The sequence below is a fragment of the Nuphar pumila genome, chromosome 5 (assembly GCF_984573655.1).
Source record: "Nuphar pumila chromosome 5, dmNupPumi1.hap1.1, whole genome shotgun sequence".
NCBI lineage: Eukaryota > Viridiplantae > Streptophyta > Magnoliopsida > Nymphaeales > Nymphaeaceae > Nuphar > Nuphar pumila.
Window position 1 is genome coordinate 129,737,016 of NC_143253.1, and position 19,001 is coordinate 129,756,016.

The window sequence follows — 19,001 nt, forward strand, 5'->3', positions numbered from 1 at the left end:
TTATGCCGATGAGCATCACCAACATGCGTGATAGGAAGAATCTAAATTAAGAAACAATTGGCAAAACAGAGGCAGTTTGTGGATTTAGAAGAGCAGAGCCCACGTATTCCTAGACCATCAAAGAGTACACTCAGTTTTTTAATCTCACGACAAATGGCACACCGTGGCTTTCGAACTTGTGATGTCTACTTGTCAAGTTGGTGATGTTCACAAGTTGCCTTAGTTAGAGGAGCAGAACCCTTGTGGGCAGCAACAGACCAATATTGGGGAAAATTCTCCCGCTAGGGAGGTTTGGATCAGAGTGGGCAGTGCCTACCCTGACCTTGTGTAAAGTAGGGTCAAGGTGGGGACACCTGTACCCAGGCCCTCCCTCCCCTTCCACCCCACCCCAACCTCTCTCTCTCTCTCTCTCTCTCTCTCTCTCTCTCTCCAATGGTGCGCACCAACGGCGGTCCGCCATTTGGCACTGAGGACTCCAGCACTCTGGCAACCTATTCGGCAGCACCAGCGGCGGTTCTCTCTCTATCTCTCTCCTGAAACCTTGCCGGACTATGTCCGTCCGTCCATCAACGACCTCTCTCTGGCACACACCCTTGGCAATGGTGACTGGGTTGTCTTATTCTACATTGCATTTTTTTTACAAAATGTTTGATCGAGGGTTTTTATTTTAGGGGTTTTGTTTTTGTTTTTAATTAGCATAACATACTGTTAGGGTTTAGTTTTTTGCATGAATGCTTAATTAAGTTTTTAAGGTTTTTCATTTTTTTAAATTAACATTAGGCATGAATAATGAATTCTTGATTTTGGTTAGATTATTAGGGGTTTTATTTTTTTCAATTAGCATAAATGAGTTATTTTTATGATGGATATTGATTTGGATTTTTCCAAACGACATGAATTTGTAATTAGGGTTTTAAGTTTTTTTTCCTAATTTCTTTTTAGTTATCACTAATTATTATTCAATTAATGAATGCTTGATTTTGGTTATCAAACCCCTAAATTTGATTTTTGTTGTGATTTATGTTTTTTATTTTAGGTTTTCAAATGAAAATAATTAATTAAGTTTTTTTTTAATTAGCATTATCTAAGAATGATGTTGGTTAGGATTTAAGGTCTTGATTTGGTTTTTTAGAATGACATAAATGTTTAGTTTATGATTTTAAGTTTTTTTTTTGTATTTTTTAGGGGAAGCAGATCAGGTCATGCTGAACATGAGCGTTTTTGCTCATGCTAACATCGTGGCCATCCCTTTTGCATTTTAAAAAGCTCAAAAGTCAACAAAACCATGTGGCATTCATCCAAAATGCAAACAGACAGCCACAATGTCGGCATGAGCAAAAATGCTCATGTTCAACATGACCTGATCTGCTTTCTTGTTTTATTACCATTAAGCATCAATCTATGAATTTCCTATGATTTGATTTTGGCTAAAATATTAGACACTTTTTATCAATTAACATAAATACATAATTTATGATGTTTGTAAGAATTAAGGTTTTCATTTATTTTTTTAGAATGACAAACATTTAGTTATGGTTTTAGGGTTATTTTTGTGTTTTTTTAATTACCGTTAGACATGAATCTATTTGATTTTAGTTAGAATATTAGGTTTTTTCTATCAATTAGCATAAACACATAATTTGTCATGTTTGAATTAATTAAGGCTTTGATTTGATCTTTTTTAAAATAACAAAACCTTTGATAAAAGGTAATCAAGAATATGTGCTTTGACATAAGGTTAAAAGCTATGTGACAAAGATACAAGTATGACCTGACACGTGACGCAAGTAAAATGCACGTTCTACTTTTTTTATTTTTTAAAACATGGACATTGATTTTTAGTTTTTAATCAAAATAAAAATTTTATATTTTAATACATAAAAAATGTAAATTATTGAAATGTCATTCAAAATAATTAAAAACGATTAAAAGACTAAACTAATATTTGTACTTGTGAGCGTTCATGTCATCGTGTCCGAGTGTGTTCAGTCATGTCGACAGGGCCCTGTGATTTTAGGTTAAAAGCTATCTTCTTAGGTCTCTTAATAAGATCACCTATTAGACGACAGGAATTCCTGAGAAAAAAGATCCAAGTGAGAGATCAGAGTACACCTTGACAAGAAGACTTCGCAATTCTCGCGCTCTCGAAGATATATCTTGCCGCCAGCAGAAGCCGTCCTGCCACCAGCTCTTAAGGTCTTGTTGCTTCAGTGAATCACTTGAGCCCTGATACATTTTCAGTGCCATGGAACATTGGAAGGTATAGCTCCAGGTCGGTGAATAGGAGACTAAATGCTTTCAGCGAATGCATGTTGTTAGCCTTTATACACTCAAATATTAACTCAAACATTACAACTGACTGTTAAATCATATTGTACTAATTTCCAGCAAATATCCATGTTTTTCTGCAATTGCAAGCAGGAGGTGATGCATACCCTTCAGGTTGTATAGCCAACTCGGAGTGAAGTAGGATTCTTTGGGAGTTGTCTGTCAGGATAAGAGTTGAGTTTTGAGTTTAGCTTTATTAAACTACTTTAGTGGGGATTGTTTGAGAGAATGACATTGAGAAAGCAGTTTATGAAAAAGTGGAAGAAGGTGAGATGCCCTCTCATTTGTATTTGCACTGGAAACAGGAATTGGCAACTACTGCATCCTACAAGTGGTAACTGAATTCCAAGAACTAATGGCTTCCACTTTCCAAATCCACTAACCCTCTCCATCTCCCAGCTAGCTAGCACAGCCTTACTGTGGCTAAAACTGTTAACGAAGTGTCATGGAATGAAAGGGTTATACCAGAGCAGAAGCATGTAACTATGGGAATAACCATGCTGGACTTGTGCCTGGCCGTGGACTATGATCTTGAAAGCTAGGCAAGCCTACCCTTAACAAATGTGGATATCGATAGGAAATCAAACATCCCCTACAATATTTCAATCAGACTAATTGGTTAAATAAATGAAATTCATTAGTTGAACAGAAGAAAAATAAGTAGCAAGCTAAATCAATTGATCAGAAAAAGCTAACATAGGCAATTACCTTTTTAGTTGGAGCTATAGTGCCAACCAATGTTGTCAGGATCGTATTGGACCCTGAATTGCTTTTCAAAACGATTAGGCAGATCCACAGTCTGAACCAAATCGAGCTGAATGGTCCCTTAATAAACTTTTGGTTGATTCAGTGCATTCAGTCCGATTCACAACGATTCTTACAACAATGGCACCAACAGTCCAGATGGAAGCTGCGGATGGGCTTGGACAAGGCCATCCTAAGGTGCCATAAGGCTCATCAGCCAAGGTGGAACAAGTCCACTCTGCTATTTCATCACAGCTCTTAAATGCCATCCTTACTGCTCTCCCCCATTGTAGATTTTAACTAAACCTTGAGGGATACTGTTGAAAGGGCCATTTTATTCTTCCAACTATCCACTCACGTTCATCAACCTTTGTGCAACCCCAGAATAAGCTGAATGAACCGAACTTGAGGTGTTCAAGCTCACCTCACCTTTGTGGCCAGTTGATCCAAGCTCGAACTCATGATTAGTTCGAGCTAAACAAGCTAATTCGCTCATGAAAAAGTATTGCTTCAAAGCTGAAAGTTATAGGATTTGAGCTTTAGACCATTTAGACAAACTCAAATTGACTTGTTTACAGAAAAAAATCATTGTTTCAAAGCTGGAAGCAAAATGATTTGAACTTTAGACCTATTGCTTGCAAGCTAAACACTTGACCATTTATTGCACACTACATTACATGATATAAAATATATCAATTACTACTTAACAAGCCTGTATAAGCTGGAACCAAGTCAAACGCTTGTTGTTCCATGTCCAGCTTGCTGAGACTATTTTATGAATTAGAATGAGCTCTCTATAAGCCTAGCATGAGCTGAACCATGAGTGGTGTGTCTCGTTTCCCAATCCCACTCCAGACTCACCAAAAAAAAGAAAAGGAAAAAGAAGATCCAACACCAAAATAGCTTTTCAGACATGGTCCCAAAACCCTGTCTCAGGTTGAAATTGTAAAACAATGTCTAAGATTAGTTCCTAACCGATTCCTACAATTTAGTAGAGACAATCTTACATATAGGCATTGTGTTGTTTCTGCTCAAAAGCTTCAAAGAAGGATCAACTTCAATATCCTGCATAAAGACTCTATCTCCAATGTTGAGATTGCTCAAATCCACATCAATCTTGGGCAGAATATTATCCGCAGGGCAAAGGTACTTCAGACTGGTTCTGATCTTCTTCAACGTGCCTCCTGTACCAAAATAAAGCATTTTGAAAATTCATCACTGCAGAGCATGCAAATCCAATAAAGAAGTCTCTGCTTAGTCTCAAGATAATAGAACCCCAACAATTACATTACTCATCACAATTAGCGATCTGTAGCTATCAGGACTAGAACAACTAAACAAACAAATAATGTTCATGATCATTTACTGGCTCATAAAAGCTTGGTTGTAGAGTTCAGCTAACCTGATCTCCAAGATTGGTTGCCAAAGGGGCAACGCTCAGGCTACACTAGGCTTGGCTAAAAGTTAGTTTTGGTACTTGGCAGAAGTCATTTCTCTTTTTTAGTATTTTTTGGAAAGATAATGTTCCCCTTCCGTCCCGTGCTACCACCTGAGAGGAAAGCTGTCAAGTACCATATCCAACAGATCTGAGGTTTTCACATCTCACCAGGGGCTACCTCACGGCTTGATTTATAAAGGAGAGAGGCAAACCATCCTTCTAAATAGTACCAAAACAAGACTTTTGAAGTTAAAAAACGGCAGATTTATTTCAATACTTCAAAACAATGGATAATGAAATTTGTTTGTTCGTGTAAATTTACAAGAGCCAGAGGAATGTAAAATTAGAAAGGGTGGAAAAGAAGCATATTAGTTATACATGAATAGTTTGACGTATGTTAGTGTATCAGCAGCATACATAAGCATCGAGTATTCTGGGAATACAAACCAGTGTCCTAAAAGTCCTAATATATCGTAAGATCATTATTGTATAACAAGTAAATACCACACGATGGATCAGGGATATGATGGAGTGCAATCTCTGACACCCTTTTTCCTTCTTTTTCTCTTTGTTTTTTATAATTGCAATCATATTTGGCCAGGCTTTTGGGTCTAATAAGGTTGTTTTTAAAGCCTTATAAACCCTAATCTTCACTTCTATGAAAGTTTTCTAAGGTTTTCAAGAACTAAGAAGTGAGAATTTTAGGCATATTTGTTTCCGGCTCTGAGAATAGGTTTGCCATTAAAAGAGGGCATTGTGCATGTTCCCTTGCGACTTACATTGTAAAGTTGCGCTTAGAGTCTATTTTGCTTTTGTTGAGTCTGATGTAAGCTGCCCGGTTCAGGTGAATCAATACCCCGAAGGGGCAGCCCGTATACTTAACTGTAATAGCCTGCGGGCAAAATTATGAATGAATTAAATGCATTGAGCTTTCTTTTGTTCATCCTCATTGTGATTGTTTCTTGTGATTGCAATTTTTCTCTATCTATTCTCTCTTGCACTCCGATTACAAGCTTCCGCAACTGGCAAACGAGCTGACAAATAGGCTTACAACGGTGAGGAAGGACCGTCGCGCCGTGTTGGCTTATTGAAGGAAATAGGCCCATGACAAGTAGTACCAGAGCCCATTCTCGTGTTGGGGAAGGGACTCTAGAGTCGGTGTCGACAGACACGCCGATAGGCTGCGACTTGTGAGCAAGACATCGTGGTGCTTTATCAAAACTTGCGCAACACCAAAGGCAAGACAATTGTCGAAACTGAGAAGATGGGTTCACCTCGAAGCCAAGAAGAGATGGTTGCAACTGTCAACAGACTGGTGAAAGATGTGACTTCGCATAAGGAAGCAATTGAATCATTCAATGGACTGAATGATGCGGTGGTGAGCCTGCAAGAGCAGGTGAACTTACTAATGGGGCAGGTCATTTCGTTGACAACTACAGTGGCCGACTTGCAGACTGAAGTAGGGAAGCTTCAGTTGAAGAACCGCATATTACAGCGGCCAGTGACCCTAAATCCCGGAAATTGTGAGAGGCCATCAAGGATTGATGTGCCAAAACCCGCAAAAGTCAATGGTTCTCGTGACAGCAAGGTCATTGAGAATTTCTTGTTCTAATTAGAAGACTACTTGGATATTCAGAATGTGATTGTTGAAGATCTGAGGATTAAGGCTTCAGCAGCTCTACTCGATGGAGATGCTATCGCTTAGTGGAGGCGAAAGCGTAGTGAAATGGAGATGGGTCAATGTGTGATAGACACCTTTGATGACTTCAAAATGGAACTGTGCAACTACTTCATGCCAAGGAATGCGCAGAGACAGGCGTACCGGATGGTTGGCGAGCTTAAACATATTGGTTTGTTACAAGACTATGTCAGAACGTTCCAGAAGCTTATGCTGGAGTTGCCTAACATGCCAGAAGAGGATAAGCTCAACTGGTTCATTGTGGGACTTCAGCCATGGGCACAGTCTGAAGTGAAAAGGAGCAACCCTTGTATTTTGAAAGATACATATGTGGCGATCGAGCGCTTAATTGACACTCAGTGCAAGCCTTTCACCCCATCAATCAAAGTTGAGAAAAAGCCTGACCACTGAGAAAAGAAGGACAAGTTGGCGCTACAACAAAGGTGAGGTGTCGATATGCCATCAATCCGACAAGAAATAGAACTACACAAAGCATAACAACAACAACAAGGGTGCGGTTGTGACATGTTGGTTCTGTGGCGATAGGCATATCGCCAAATACTGCCCCAAGCGCCTCGTGAAGACGACGGACAAATCAATGCAACGCAGAAGGAATGCAGTGATATTGAATGTAGTGACACTGAGACTATGCAACCACGAATGAGAGTCATGCGATCGATCAACGCAACTAGAAGTTGCGCAGTTGAGAACATGCAGGTTAGCAAAGAATTGATGTAACTCGAAGTCATTACGAATGAAAAGTCTACTTCAGCTATGGTAGACTCCGGAGCCACACACAACTTTGTCTCACAGGAAGAGGCAGAGCGGTTGGGCTTGAAGCCCGGGCCAAAGCAGAGAACCATCAAAATGGTGAACTCTGAGGCCAAGCCATCCTTGGTGAAGCAAGAGATGTGGCTATCTAAATGGGGAGTTAGGTCGGCAAAGCCAACTTCTTTGTGTTGCCCCTGGACGATTTCAAGATGATTTTGGATATAGAGTTTCTGCGCAGCCAGAATCTTATGATGCTACCAAAGTTTAACACGTTGACGATTATGGGGTCAAACTTGTCCCACACAGTGCAGTGCCTTACGCAGAAAGGCAAGTCTTCAGTGTTATTGGCGATGCAGTTGAAGAAGGGTGTCAATCATGTAGAGCACACATTCTTAGTTATTGTGCACGCAGAAGAAGACAAGGTAGAAGCAGCATTGTCGCCGACCCTAACCCTACTGTTGGAAGAGTTTCGGAGGGTGATGCCTCCGAAATTGCCAAAACGTCTTCCACCAAGACGTGAGGTCGACCATAAGATTGAGTTGACCCCGAAAGGGAAGCCTCCCGCAATGGTTTCATACCGCATGGGGCCAACTGAGTTGAAGGAACTGTGCAGACAACTAGATTAGATGTTGGACATAGGCATCGTTCATCCATCGAAAGCCCCATTTGGCGCCCCGATCCTTTTTTCAGATGAAACATGATGGCTCCAAATGGTTATGTGTAGATTACCGTGCTTTGAACAAGGTCACAGTGAAGAACAAGTACCTATTGCCATTGATAGCGGACTTGTTCGATCAGCTATGCAGTGCCTGTATCTTTTTCAAGTTTGATCTGTGATCGGGTTACTGGCAGGTGAGGAATGCTGAAGGTGATGAGCATAAAATAACTTGCGTCACCCGTTATGGTGCTTACGAATTCTTAGTAATGTCATTCAGGTTGACAAATGTTCCAGCCACGTTCACAACTTTAATGAATCAGATCTTCTAACCTTACTTAGTGATGCAGGGCAGGACCCGATTGGGCCCATCGTGCCACTCGATCCACCACACAGGGCAGATGAAGGACCCCGTGAAGATCTCTCAGCTCCAGCTCTGGATGCCTTTGATGCCGTTGAGTATATGCGTGACGTTCACAGACAAGTTCGGGCCAAACTTGTTGAAAGTTATGAGACCTACAAAGCTTTCGTAGATCAGAGTCGTCGTGATGTCCAGTTCGAGGTCGGTCAACTCGTCTGGGTGTATCTGCGTCCAGAGCGTTTTCCTGTAGGCACCTATAGCAAATTCAGTCCTAAGAAGTATGGCCCTTTTAGGATCCTTCAACGATTGGGTTCGAATGCTTACCTCCTTGAGCTGCTCGATGATTGGCACATTTCCCCTATTTTCAACGTGGCTGATCTATATGCTTACTGTGGCAACAACAAGTCGACAGAGCCGACTTCTTCCCAACCAGGGGAGAATGATGCAGGGCAGGACCCGATTGGGCCCATCGTGCCACTCGATCCACCACACAGGGCAGATGAAGGACCCCGTGAAGATGACTCACTTGCAGGGACGGAGCCACGACGCAGGGAGGTACCCCTGCGCACCTACGTCAGGCGTGGTGGAGCTCGCACACCCCAGAACCAGCTGCAAAGAGATACTGACCTGGATCGTGGGTCGGATCCAAATCTGAATCCACGACCCGGTCCAGTAAACAGTCTTTAAGAAGCCCTGTCTAGGGTTGCGTGAGGGGGAGAAGATGGAAAAAGCTTCAGCCGACTTCTTTTCTGCAGTTTTCCTGTTCTTTATTTGATTGCTATTTTCCTTTACGTGTCTTTACTGTTTATTGCATATTCCCATTTCTTATTGAACATTTCTGAATTAATAAAGAAGTTCAACCACACCGATTCATGGTGGGCCATTAGTTTCACTCCTCCTCCAACGCAGCTGCATCACTTAGACAAGATCGTGGTAGTCTACCTGAATGATATCGTGATCTACAACAACATGGAGGAACATGTCGGGCACTTGCGAAGAGTGTTTCAGGTGCTGAAGGAGAATGACCTATGTATTAAACGAGAGAAGTGTCTCTTCGGGCAGGAAGAGATCAGCTTCCTTGGCTACGTTGTGGGACGTGGTTTGCTGCGTATGGATGGACAAAAGATAAGGGTCATCCAGGAATGGGTTCCGCCAAACCAAGTGTCAAAGTTGCGGTCATTCTTTGGTTTGACAAACTACTATCGGCGTTTCATCGAAGGCTATTCCCTCATTGTTGCGCCCCTCACAGATTTGTTAAAGAAAAATCGTGTATGGCTCTGGAGAGAAGCGTGCCAAGATGCCTTCGATGGCTTGAAAAAAGCTTTAGTGAGAAAGTCAGTGTTCCGACTGCCTGATCACTCCAAACCCTTTGAGGTCCACACAGACGCCTCAAACTTTATCATCGACGGAGTTATTATGTAGGAAGGTCATCTGATTGCATATGAGAGTCAGAAGCTGAAGGATGCAAAAGAGGAGTTACGCGGTGCACGAACGTGAGATGACCGCCATCGTGTATTGCTTCAGGACCTGGCGGCACTACCTTCTGGGTGTTGAGTCCGTCGTAAGATGGACAATATGGCCACGAGCTATTTTCAGACACAGAAGAAGCTAACGTCTAAACAAGCTTGATGGCAGATGTTTTTGGCTGAGTTCGCCTTTTCCTTGGAGTACAAGGTTGAAAAGACCAATATTGTGGTGGATGCCCTGAGCCACAAGGCTGAACTGGCAACTACACGCTCAGAGCCTCCTGAAGTGCATTTGGAGGGCGCATTGTTGAGCCGCATCCGTGAGGGGACGCAGCAGGACCCGACAGCACAACACCTTGTTTCTTTGGCGCAGACAGGGAAGACTCGACAATTTTGGCTACAAGACGGTCTCCTCGTGACAAAAGGTAGACGCGTCTTCGTGCCGCGGTGGGGAAGCCTCCGTCGAGAATTGCTTAAGGAGTGTCATGATACAATATGGGATGACCAACCTGGTCAGGAGCGGACCTTAGCACTCCTTGAGCACGACTACTATTAGCCGCAGATGATGGACGACGTTGAGGGGTATGTGCGGACATGCCTCTTTTGCCAGCAAGATAAGGGGACAAACCAGAAGGCTTTCGGTCTCATTGAGCCTCTACCAATTCCAGAACGTCCTTGGGATAGCATCTCCATGGACTTCATTGTTACTCTGCCAAAGGTAGAGGGCCTCAGTTCTATTTTGGTTGTGGTGGATCGTTTCTCAAAGTATATCACCTTCATCCCAGCTTCTAAGGAGTGTCCTGCAGAGTTGTTTGTAACGCATGTGGTGAAACACTGGAGCATACCAAAGAGCATTGTGAGTGATCGCGATGCTCGCTTCACAGGCAAGTTCTGGCGTGAAGTATTTCGGCTACTTGGCTCTGATTTGCTGTTTTCAACAAGCTTTCATCCGCAGACAGATGAAGGGCAGACAGAGTGCATCAACGGGATACTTTGAGCAATACCTTAGGCACTTTGTTAGTGCCAATAAAAAAAAATGGGTGAAGCTCATTAACGTGGCACAATTTTGTTACAATCTGCAGAAGAGCGAGTCTTCAGGCCACAGCTCGTTTGAGATGGTCACGGGGCAACAGCCACTAACCCCGCACACTCTTCCCGCACAAGAAAAGGGAAGGTCATCGTTTGCCTATCAGTTTGTTCGCAACTGACACGAGCAGAATAAGTTGGCGAAGGCATTTTTACACAAGGCGGCAAAGAGAATGAAGAAGTGGGCGAACAAGTATCGTCGGCTCGCTGGGTTCCAAGTTGGGGACAAGTGTTGGTGAAGTTATATCCTGGTCACACAGGCATCTTCCGCGGTCAGCATTGCGGACTGCTCAGAAAGTATGAAGGACCCTTCACCATCACAAAGAAGGTGGGCAAGCTGGCGTACAAACTGGAGTTTCCACCAGACTTCAAGGTGCACCCAGTGTTCCATGTGTGCAACCTCAAGCAGTTCCATCCAGACGATGGAGATCCAGAATGCAGCGTGCCACAACGCGCTCCCATCATACAGAGGGCTCCGACAGCACAACGAGCCGAGAAGCACCTTAGTAAGATCATTCGTCACAAGGTCAACTACTTGGGCGAAGCGAAGAAATACCTAGTGCAGTGGGAGGAAACAACAGAACCAATGTGGGAGCCTGCATTCCGAATGAACAGCCGCTACCCGGCTGAAGTCAGGGCTTCATAAAACAGATGGCATCGAGGACGATGCATGATTTGAAGGGGAGAGCATGTTCCCTTGCGACTTACATTGTAAAGTTGCACTTAGAGTCTGTTTTGCTTTTGTTGAGTCTGATATAAGTTGTCTAATTCAGGTGAATCAATACCCCAAAGGGACAACCCGTATACTTGAACTGTAATAGCCTGTGGGCAAAATTGTGAATGAATTAAATGCGTTGAGATTTCTTTTGTTCACCCTCGTTGTGACTGCTTCTTGTGATTGCAGTTCTTCTCCCTCTATTCTCTCTTGCTCTCTTGCACTCTGATTACAAGCTTCCAGGACTGGCAAGCGAGCTGACAAGTAGCCTTGCGGCGGTGAGGAAGGACCGTCGCGTCGCGCTGGCCTATTGAAGGAAATAGGCCTGTGACAGTGCACAACATCTTAGTTAAAGAAGGTTTTTTCTCTAGCTAGTCTTTGTCCTTCTCCTTTCTACGCTAAGAACTTTTCTTTTTTTAGCTTAGATCCTTCAAGTCTTTATAATGAATATGATCTCCAATGATTTGAAATGGCAGCAGAAAAGGCAAGTTAAGCAAGTAGACCGATTATAATTAGTACCCAAGTTTCAGGGAAGGGTTCGGCAATGTAGTGCCTGTGCCAAATCATCATTTAGTTGGGACAAGGAATAAAAAATGCCCTTGCACTTCAAAAGACCGTTCTAAAGTTTTGAAATGACAATTAGAATGACTAATGATTTGAAATAGAGAAAAAAAGACTAACAAATGTCAAGATTGGTATAGACTAGAGTTGTCAGTCCAGAAAGCGGGAGCGGGAAGCAAGAATCGAGGCACTTCTAAAATTTTAGGAAGCAGGAAGCGCAGGTTGCCATAGAAGCGAATCGAGAATCGTCTCAAAAGCGAGTTGAAAGCGACCTAGGAAGCAAACCGAAAGTGAAAAGGGAAACAACCTAGAATTCGAGTGGGAAGTGAATAGAAATCAAATTTTCCTGATATTGGGCAAATAAATTGCTAAAAGCTCCAAACCTAACAAAAAAAGAAAAAATTTGTGTTTTAATATTGGGAAGCGATTGAGAAGCGAGTGGGAAGCGAAATGAGAAGCACACTTCACATTCAAAATGGCCGCTTTCCCGAGGGTTTCGGAAGCGCCGCGTTTCGCACTTCCGAAGCATTTTGGGAAAGCATGCTTTCCCAAGTCCATGAGCGCTTTCCGTAACCGTGGTATAGACAACTAGGAAACAATGATATCGTAGAGATTGATGATGACAATAATGATGATGTTGCATATCCTAATCCTATGCTTCCTAATGTTAATTAGAAGTTGCCAGTTTTAAAGCCACAAGGAAAAAAATAGTTATGAAAAGTAATACAATGAGCCAAAAAAGAAGAGGTGGCTTAGGAGCTAATAGAAACCTTGAGGCACGCCCTGCCTCTTCATAACCTAAAATTTACTCCAAGATATATAGTTGAACAAGTAAACATTGTAGTACATGGTTTTGTGATGCTTGCATTTTGTTCAATGTTGCAAGCTTGTTTTAATAACTAGTACTTAACCAAACAATAACATGCTCCCATATTATGGTTTGGGGAAAAAACTTCTTGATACAAATGTGAAGGAAGTTGAGAATTATTGTGATGAAAATAAACAGTCTTAGAAAAATACATGTTGTGACCTAAAGACGGATGGTTTGATGGATAACAGGACAAGGACCACATAAATTTTCTTACATACTATAAAAAGAACAATGCTTTTAACGTCAATCAATCTACTACTTGTGACAAAAAATATTCAAGCTTTAAGTGCAGTTTTCTATATTGTTGTCCAGGAAATTGGACATTTATGTCTAATTTATTATTGATAATGCAACAATAATAGGTCAATAATGAAGAAACTTGAACATAGATATGGGACTTTTCTGGGACTCCATGTGATGCTCATTGCATGGACCTTATTCTTGAAGTGATTGGTCAAATGAATAAATGAAGGAAACAGTTGAGTGTCACAAGCCTACCATAAAATTTATTTATAATCATGCATGAGCGTTGAAATTGTTGAAAAGCATACACAAGGGCTAGTGTTGATTCATCCTACAATTCCAAGCTAGTAAAAAATATAACTCCAAGTCTTCTCTTCAGCAACCAAGTGTCTCATCATGTATGCTATATTTATATGCGTCACCACCATGTTTTCTTTCTAGTATTTTATATTCATGAAATGCTTGCATATGTATGCTGGCATGCTTGCTCATGTACACCTATAGTTTGTTGATTTGCATTACATACACAACTGCTTGCAACAAGGTTGTAAAATATGTATATTAATTAGCACCCTAACATCCAAAGTTGGCATTGTAATACTCATAACTGCTTGCATGAAGGTTGTCAAATACGTATCCTAACCACAGTTGTCAACGAGCAAGCAGGAGCGGGAAGAGATTCGGGAAGCGGAAACGAAAAGCGAAGCACTTTTAAAATTTTAGGAAGCAGAAAGTGCGGGACGACTTAGAAGAAAACAGGGAAGTGCGAGATGACTTAAAAGCATACCGAGAATCGCTTTGGAAGCGAACCAAAAGCGAAGAGAAAATGAAGAGGAAAGCGACCTAGGATTCGAATGGGAAGCGAATAAGAATCGAGTTATACTGATATTGGGCAAAAAAAAATTTATTAAAGACTCCAAGCGCCCCCCCCCAAAAAAAAAAACTCACTTCTTCATATCAGAAAGTGAGTGGGAAGCGAGCTTCCCAATAACGGGAAGCACACTTCCCATTTAAAAGGGTTGCTTCCCAGCACGTTTCGGAAGCAACGCGTTTTGGGGAAGTGTGCTTCCCTGAGTCATATAACGTTTATGTTAACCCTGATCCTAACTAGTATTTAAATCCAAAGATTAACTTTGTATTTTAATATATGGTAAAAAATTATAAATTATCGCAAAACAAATTTTAAATAAAAAAATTTGTTATATTAGTGGAACAAAATAAGTGTTTAAAATGGAATTCTATCCTAGGTTATACTATAATAATTAAGTGCACATACTAAAATCCACAAAGTCATTAATAACAAGATAGACAACATAGATGTGTACCTATGTCACATAGGTGCGGATGCGGGTAAGGATGCGGCGATGCGGCACTTTAAAAAAATTGGGTGCGGGGAGGGTATAAATATATTTTTTAACAATTTTAAGTTAAAAATGTGTGTATGTGTGCATTTATGTATTTATATATATAATATAGATAAAACTAGACTTGGTTAGGGTTAACTGAATTTACTTTTAGACAGAAATGAACCTCAGTGTGGTTGACTTCACCTGACACAAAGGAAGTCGTGCCCAAGTGTCGCACCCGTATGGGTGTGGGTGCGACGAGGGTGCGGTGCCCTATTAGAAGAGTCTGTGTTACATAGATGTGTACAGAAGAATGCAAGAAGTGTGTATTATAAACTTTAACACTTCAAAACTCAAGCATAAAAAACTTATGCAAGTATGAGTGTGCAACAACTTCATACACAAAAATATATAAACAAATGAGAAACACTATAAGTAGTGCACAAGAAGAGGACAACATTTCAGGCATAGAACGAACATACATACATATGCTCGCAATGTACAAAAATTACAACCATACATGAAAAGGTGCACATGTGTGGCCCCAAAAGTAAGGTCAATATACATGGTCAAGATTCCAACTGTATTTAAACAAGAATTTTCACGTCTTAAAAGAATCTCAGTAAAATGGCATAACAGAAAGGGAAATAAAAACACATTTGGGAAGACACCCTGATGTAGGCAGGGAAAATCCCCAGTATAATGCTGATCTAATCTGTTCACCATATTTATCATCTTTGTACTGGCAACTCTTTGCCATTTTATTATTGTTATATAGAAACTGATAATGTGGTTCATATCGCCGACCCCAATTATTTTGGGATGAAGGCGTAGTTGTTGTTGTTGTTGTTGTAGAAACCGATAATGTGATAAGGGATTCCATCAATGTTGTACGTATGCTACGTATCGTTACTATGAGGAATATCAATATGATACACAATCGTATCGTGATATGAGTGCATATCATATCTGTATCGTATGTATCATACGATATAGGCCTGTATCGTATAATACATGGTATATCATAAGATACATGTTCAACTCGCTAAAAAGGGGGCTGAATCATAATTTTTCAGTTTTGGGTTTTAAAGACCTCTTGAGGGCCGACTCCCTCATTTGTATATAAGCCATTAGAGAGGTATTCACACACCATAGGACTCGTGAGAGCAATTTAAGGGTTGATCCATGTGCAAGAGAGGGAGCTTTTGCGGCTTGCTAAAGTAAAAATGCATTTTAACCATTTTTTCACTCAAGAAAGTGGGTTAAGGTAAAAAAAAATTATAATGAGTAAATTTTCAAAACTACCCTTCACAAAAAAATTGCTTTGGGGGCACTTTCTCCCTGCAACCCCTCGCCAACTTACCGCGAAGTTGGATCCACAAAAATTAGAGATTTATATCAAGGTAGAAATCCGGCTCCACACCATAGTTTAAAAACTCGTTGGGTTGACTCGGTGACTCAGCCTGAATCGCTCAGACTTTGAGTCAAAAAACATGCTGAACTCGTTTTTAAAAAAACCCGGATGAGTCAAGTGCGAGTCATGCATATATATACATATATAATATATTTTATATATAATTATATATTATATGAAATATAATATAAATATTATGTATAATACATATAAAAATATGGTTATACATGTATTAATAAAATTATACATTAAATACATTATAAAAAATATCATATAATGTATAATACATATAATATATTGATAAAATACTATAAAATATAGATAGTATATACATATATTTATATATTTTATATAAAATATAAAGTTAACATGACCCGGCCGAGTCACCAAGTAGACCCGGCGAGTCACGAGTCACTCAAGGACGAGCCAAGTGGCGAGTCACCAGGTTTTAAAACACTAATGGTATCAAATGATCTGGCATGACAATGGGGCACTCATGTAATAAGTGAAAATCGATTGAAAATCGAGTGCAACTATTGCCATAATATTTGTTTTTTATGTAATATGAAAGTCTGAATCTTGTGGCATTTCTTAATTGCAAGATATTTAATATTTTGCATTGTTCTTGTGACATAATTGATGTTTGATGATGTCTTCTGCAGCTCATATAGACATAAATGCTTCATATGTGATTTTATGGTTGTATTATGTGCAATTCATCATTGTTTCGTTGTTATGATTTTTTTAGATTTTTTTAGATTTTTTTTAGTTTTTTCTGTTTTTTTTTGAAAAAAAAATTTATTAAAAAATTATGATTTTTTATGACCCGATACAATAGGTATCTTATTTTGGGCCTGACTGATACGGGTAACGATACGATACTTACAACCTTGGATTCCATAGTTATTGTCTGGAAATGAAGAAAATTCTCTTTCCAGGTAATATTCTCAGTGTTGTGCAAATAAAAGTGTCACGACTCACATAAAGAAAGATGAGAAGCAGAATATTAACTGTGAGGAAAGGATACATAAAAATTCACGATGATGGTTGTTACACACTCGCCAACATAGACCACAATAACAATAATAATAATAATAATAACAATAAATACAAATTCAAAACGGAGTAAAAAGATCAGGACAACGAAATCACTCATTTAAGAGATGAATCACATAAGAAGCCCCCTTCATAGAGCACCAAATATTCCTTAAGGAGATTATGAAGGAGAATGGGCAGGTTAGATATGTCAGGGCTAAGAGGACTGCTTGGTGGGTTAAAACCTTGAAGAGGAAAATGCAAGACTAATAGCTAATTTCTGGACGATTGAGCCAAGGCTAAAGGATATATATGACATTGAAACAGGAAGGCAATGAAATATAAATAAGCTAACAATGTTGAGGCTTGACCATTATTTTAATAGATACAAGGCAAGTATGTTACACCCGTGGTGAGTCATTTGTAGCAGCAGGGAAAGCAGCAACGAAGAATGTACATTCTCAATTTTCAATCATGTAACATTTAACTCTTCAATCTGGGATATCCCAGCTTCTTATCGAAAAAAAGGGAATTCTTAGGTCCGGTCACAATCACAAGATGGCACCTGCAAGTTCAACTTCAATCATTGTCCCTCACGAATTTATCAAATTTGACTCCCTTTGATAAGCAATAGCATGCAACGATTAATCCGGTGTTTTCATCGTTAAACTTCCTAAACGACTAAAACACAAAATTATGGGCCACCAAAAAGACAATACATTATTCTCGAAAAAATGAAAAATAGGTGATACAGAGTCTGCCAACAAGGTTCGTTCTCCGCTTAACCGTCATCATCAACTCAACCTTCACCTTCTATGCGTGATTCTCGATTCTCGATCTCTATGCGACATTCTCCCCAAGAATCCCCACAAATAACACAGAAAACCCAAACATGCTCCTCGCACAACGAAACACATACTTTACGCTCCTAATTCAATAATCTTAAGCGTTCCAACAGTAACTCAACCGAAGAGAAAACAGAGAAAAAAAACATTCAGAAACAAATACCAAAACCAATTACGAACAATCTCAACTGTCCAAAAACAGCATTTTCCTACAAAATCTTCGCATTGAAGGGCTCACCTTTCTTAATCCCAGGGCAATCGCCCGCACCGTTGAAAACGATCGGCACGTCGACCTCCAGCTCGGAACCATCCATCGCCCAAACGAGCACCAAATTCAGGATTTCTCCTGTCTCCGAATGGCGGTGAACCTGAAAACATCAAGCTCTAATAACCCACAAAGCCAATGACACCCGAGAAAAAAATGGAAACAACCAACAAGTGCCAGAAGCAGGAGAGCACCTTGATGGGCAAGACGGTGCCGGACTCGATCACATGGGAGGATCCGGGGCCGGCTCGGATCTGAAGGCCGAAGGTGCGGGAGTAGAAGAAGGGCTCCTCCACGGAGCTGACGAGCGAGGCGATCTGGCGACGCTCGGCGGTGATGAGGCGTTTGCAGGAGACGGGGAACCCGCCGTCGCGCTCGAAGACCACCGCCGGGATCCTTTCCTGAGCCCTCTCCCGCGCAGCAAGCCTGCTTCCCGTGTGCTCCCTCGGCACCGCCTCGATCGTCTGCTGCGACGATGAGGCGGAGGAGGAGAGGGACCTCGACACGGGTTGCCTCTCCCTACGCACTACTGCAGCAGCAGCGACGCGCCATCTCTGCATCCTTCTCTCTCGCTCTTGCTCCTCTATCCGGCTGGCGAGGTTTCTCTCTGGGTTTAGGGCAAAATCTCGGCAGCCAAAAACGCGCGAAAAATATATATATTTGTAAATCTCTGGTTTTCTTCTGTAAAAACTCGGCAATAAAAAATAAAATTTTATAAATAAATAAAAATAAAAAATCAGGATTTTTCTATAAGAAATATTTGATAAAAACATAAATATCACATTTAAAACACAATATTTATATTTCTGATTAGAAAATCGTCAGAAAAAAAAAATATCGCAAGAAATTGCCGCTTTTAACTTTCAGGTAATTTCTCACGATAATTTCATGAGCTTTTAATAAATCTCACGAGATTTGTCACCATATTACAAGGTAAAGAAAATCTATCCACTGAGCTTTCTGGGCGCAGCTCCTGGTCCTATGCCAAGGCACCGGTTGTTAATGGGTAAGGCACACTTAAACCGAGTTCGGTCCATCCCCCATCTTTGTACCCCTCACTTCTAACCTTAGAGATGGATTCATCATGTTTAATTTCATAAGAATTGACAGTTTGATCGAATTTTTTTCACTTAAAAATTTTACATTTTGTCAACCATTGATTTTTTTAATTGCCTGGGG

General features: G+C 40.7%; 1 protein-coding gene across 1 annotated transcript; it reads right to left on the minus strand.

Annotated features, from left to right (window-relative positions):
- Positions 1 to 3,959: 3,959 nt before the first annotated feature.
- LOC149838698 (uncharacterized) lies at positions 3,960 to 18,452 on the minus strand. The gene is made up of 3 exons (XM_090007767.1): positions 18,017 to 18,452; positions 17,796 to 17,925; positions 3,960 to 4,256 (listed from the first exon to the last, which is right to left on the minus strand). Exons 1-3 carry the CDS (start codon positions 18,380 to 18,382, stop codon positions 4,054 to 4,056), a joined length of 699 nt encoding a protein of 232 aa, XP_089863893.1. The 5' UTR covers positions 18,383 to 18,452; the 3' UTR covers positions 3,960 to 4,053.
- Between the last annotated feature and the right edge of the window lie 549 nt (positions 18,453 to 19,001).